The 3748-nt window shown below is 42.4% G+C and overlaps 1 protein-coding gene across 1 annotated transcript in view; it reads left to right on the plus strand.

Annotated features, from left to right (window-relative positions):
- The first annotated feature begins 689 nt into the window (after nucleotides 1–689).
- klf7b (Kruppel like factor 7b) overlaps nucleotides 690–3748 on the plus strand; it is a 73105-nt gene continuing 70046 nt past the window's right edge. Inside the window, exon 1 of the mRNA XM_061053130.1 lies at nucleotides 690–1168. Within this exon, the coding sequence (XP_060909113.1) occupies nucleotides 1067–1168 (102 nt within the window). The 5' untranslated portion in view covers nucleotides 690–1066. The remainder of the gene's footprint in view (nucleotides 1169–3748) is intronic.

Genomic DNA, 3748 nt, shown 5'->3' on the forward strand with positions numbered 1-3748 from the left:
ACAGTGACAGTTGTTGTCAGATTAGTGACACTTTTTTCCTGGTGTGTTTTTATTTAACATTTTGCAACAACAAAAAAAATGCTAATGCAATTGGATTTACTCCAGAAATGAACAAAAGGGGGATAAACTGTTGTAAAGTGAACAGGTGGGAGGATCGTGCTGAGCTCTGCTCTCCTCTCCCTCCCTGCTCTCTGCAGATTCACCACATGGAAACCACATGGCGGAGTCTATGCGGTGAAGCTGTAAAACCTCAGAAAAAACAACAGGCATCTTATCTCCAACACCACTGCTGTTTCTTCTCACTCTCTGTTGATTCTTTGCGAACATTTATTCAAATATTTAATCTTTTTGTGGCTGTTTCCTCGTGTTAGCAGAAGAAGACGCGTTCCGTTTCTCTCCTCTCCGCTTGTGCAGCTTGTAATGACTGAGAGAGGAATGCTGCTGCTTTTATATAGGCCTCTAAAAATAACTCACCCCTCACTGCCATCTACAGACGGACTGACAGCCTGCTGCAGCCAATAGCAGCTCAGTATCCCCGAGAACTCCGCCCCCTCCTCCAGTCTCAGCGCCTCCTTAATTGGACGCCAGTGACATCATCAACCCTATTTACCTTATTAGGTCACGCATGAAAGTGACTGACAGCTGGCTCCTCCCCTCGCTCCCTCCCCTCGCTCGCCGGTCGCCTGGATTGCAGCGGGGTCCAGTCTGCTGCTGCAAGCGGAGCAAACCTGGCAACCTGGCAGCATTTACGGGAGACCGATTGGCAATCTGGCAATGCGGAAATAGATCTGGCACCCCCGATCCAGGACTGAGTAGAGAGGCGTGACATAGCGAGCAGAGAAGAGAGGGGATTGCTTTGACAAAGATATAATAATCAACTCTTTTCTTCCTGTTTTTCCTTTTTTTAAATAAAAGTGCTCAGGTGCGCTCCATCTGCACCGGCTGGGATTTTCCAGCGTTTGTTTCTTTTAATTTGACAAGTCTGAGAAGAGGGGCAAAGGAGAAGTGCGTTTTTATTGCGCGGAAACCGGACTTCTTTACTGACTTTTCCTTTTTTGCATCAAGCATGGATCTGTTGGCGAATTACAGTATTTTCCAGGAACTTCAACTCGTTCATGACACTGGTTATTTCTCTGCGATGCCTTCCCTGGAGGAGAACTGGCAGCAGGTTAGAGATGCGTTTTATTATCTTTTCCGGGAAACTAAAGGGGTTTAGAAACTGGGATGAAATGTCACATGTGCGCTGGTTGGTGTTTTGAGTGTGTGTTTTTTACTGTTTTGCATCAGTAGAGCGCTCCAGAGCGGCGACAGCAGCAGCCCCGTGTAGTTGCGTCTTTTTTTTTTTTTTTCCTCGCTCACATGGAGCACGGCGAGGTCCGCTGACAGGAGAAAACATACACACACACACACACACACACACTCATAGAGGGGGAGTGGGTGAGAAGGGGGGGGGGGGAGAGGATAGGCTACAGACAGAGCTTTACGCACCGATGGATGGACTGCGTTTAAAAAAGCGTAAAATCCACGCACCTTCTCACTTTACGCGTAGAATCCCTTAACTGTGGACTGCCTGAAACATCGAGGGTTAATGCAACCCCTGCACGTATGATCGAGCAGGAGCACGTTGTCTTGTGAAATCATGGTCAGATTGTTTCAAAAAATACTTTACATGCCACACACAAACAGGGGATCCAGATGAAAATGCTGCTCCTTAAAAAGTCTCTTTATTTCCTCAGTTTGGTCCAAATTCACCAAATTCAGCTGTTTTATCACTTAAGCCAAACAATTCCCCCTTATCATTGGTAATTATAAATAATGTTGGATTTCAGTCTGAAAATGCTATTTTTCTCTGAGAAAAGATTTAGGGATCCAATGAGGACTGAACATGAACTGATCTTGCCCCTTTAAGTCAATTATCTGCTGCATTTGTACCATGATGGGAAGACTAAAAGTTTAAGGGGGTTTCTAAGTCAAATAAAATGTGTTTCCTTATCTTTCTTTCAATGTCTGGAGTGTCTGTGTCCTGTTATATTTATATGAAGGGGACTTATTGCTATATTTCATAGTGAGTGAGAGCAGATTGAAGGTGAAAGTGGAGTGATTTTGTTTTGCAGTCTGAGCTGATGCTGGAGGAGAGAGGGCTGTTTTTAGAGTGACGGATCTGATCGATAGACCAGTCTGTCAGCCTGATATGTTTGGATTATCACACACACGCACACAGCACACACCCCACACACACACACACACACACACACACACACACACACACACACACACACACACACAGATGCCACAGAAGATGGACACATGCCTAACAGCTAGTGACTCGTTCTTAAATAATATATCCGCATCTGCCACTGTTTGTTTGCAGATAATCCTGTTGAATAATACATTTTTAGCCACTATATAATATTTACCAGACTCTGTGTGTGGGTTATTACCTTTTCCTGTCATGTAAAATCCTGACTGTATTAATATGTAAGGAGGAAAGCAGAGTTATGGTTATTATCTGTATTCCACAGGCAAATAAATGATCAGTGTGTGGTCTGTTAGGAGGAGAATCATGGAAAATGTCTCTTTTCACAAATCTGAAAAGGTATTTTAGACACTCAAATATTCTCTACATCATTTTTTGACTATTATAAGCAGAAAAAAAAACAATATATGGGATGTTACAAATATTTTCCCTCAAGTTTACCCTCTTGAACTTGAGAAATGAAAGCTGTGAAGTGATAGCCATCTTGAGCCCTGTAGTAGAGTTTGTGCTGCCACGTATTTAATTTTCTTTCAACCCAAGTCTCCCAAAAGGTCCCTGTATGGTGAAAAAAAATCTGCTCCCATCATGGTATTTGGTGAGTCAAATGTGTGTTTTTAAAGGGCCTGGACCACGTGTATGTATATACAAATAGTCTTGAATGAAGCCCAGCCGTCATCCCTCCTCTCTGTCTTACTGACACAAATTCTCACTGCCTCGTCCTATTTTTAGTCCAAACAGCTCGTAGTTTCTTCCCCTGTAACCTATTTTTTCTGTCTGTAAGCATATTGTTAATTGATTGAGAGGTTTTGTAGAGTTTCGGGTTTTGATGTCATGTCTCATTTTACGGAGAATGGCTGGAAAAGCTGTTTAAATTGTTGCCTAGAGACAGAAATGCAGTCCTTGGAAAAAGCAATTCTACTCAGTTTATCCACACTTATAGTTGCAGAAAAACGGTTTTACATATTTCAACCTCGTACGAACACTGAGTTTCAAATTTAACATCAGTACCTGTGGGATGCTAATATAGTTAAATCAGAAGTGAATGCAGCACCTGTTTTCCTGAGTTTAAACTGGGACATGGGAAGTCTCAGATTGTTGATTTGGACCCTCACTGGCAACAAAAAGTGTTAACTTGAGGTAATGGAGACAATTACAAGCTGTCTTTTTGAAAGGTTAGTCCGATATTTCAGCGTCTGCATCAAATACAGACTGTTCCAAGATCTGTTTAGCCTAGCTTAGCACAAACATTTAAAACGGAGAAAACTGTTTGCCAAACGGCTTTAAAAAGGGACAATACACCAACTTTAAAGCCTTCTTATGTCCGCACAAAATTTAAAGCTCCTTCAACATTGACTGGTGGTGAAAAAACCCAGATGAAATGATTAACAACTCTGAAGCCTTAGTCTATTTTAGCTTGATGTTTTTGGTTTTACAGGGGCAGTAATTAAATCTTTCGGTCTCTGTGTAGGCTATCAAAAAGCAGAAGGCAGC

The sequence above is a fragment of the Labrus mixtus genome, chromosome 13 (genome assembly GCF_963584025.1).
Source record: "Labrus mixtus chromosome 13, fLabMix1.1, whole genome shotgun sequence".
NCBI lineage: Eukaryota > Metazoa > Chordata > Actinopteri > Labriformes > Labridae > Labrus > Labrus mixtus.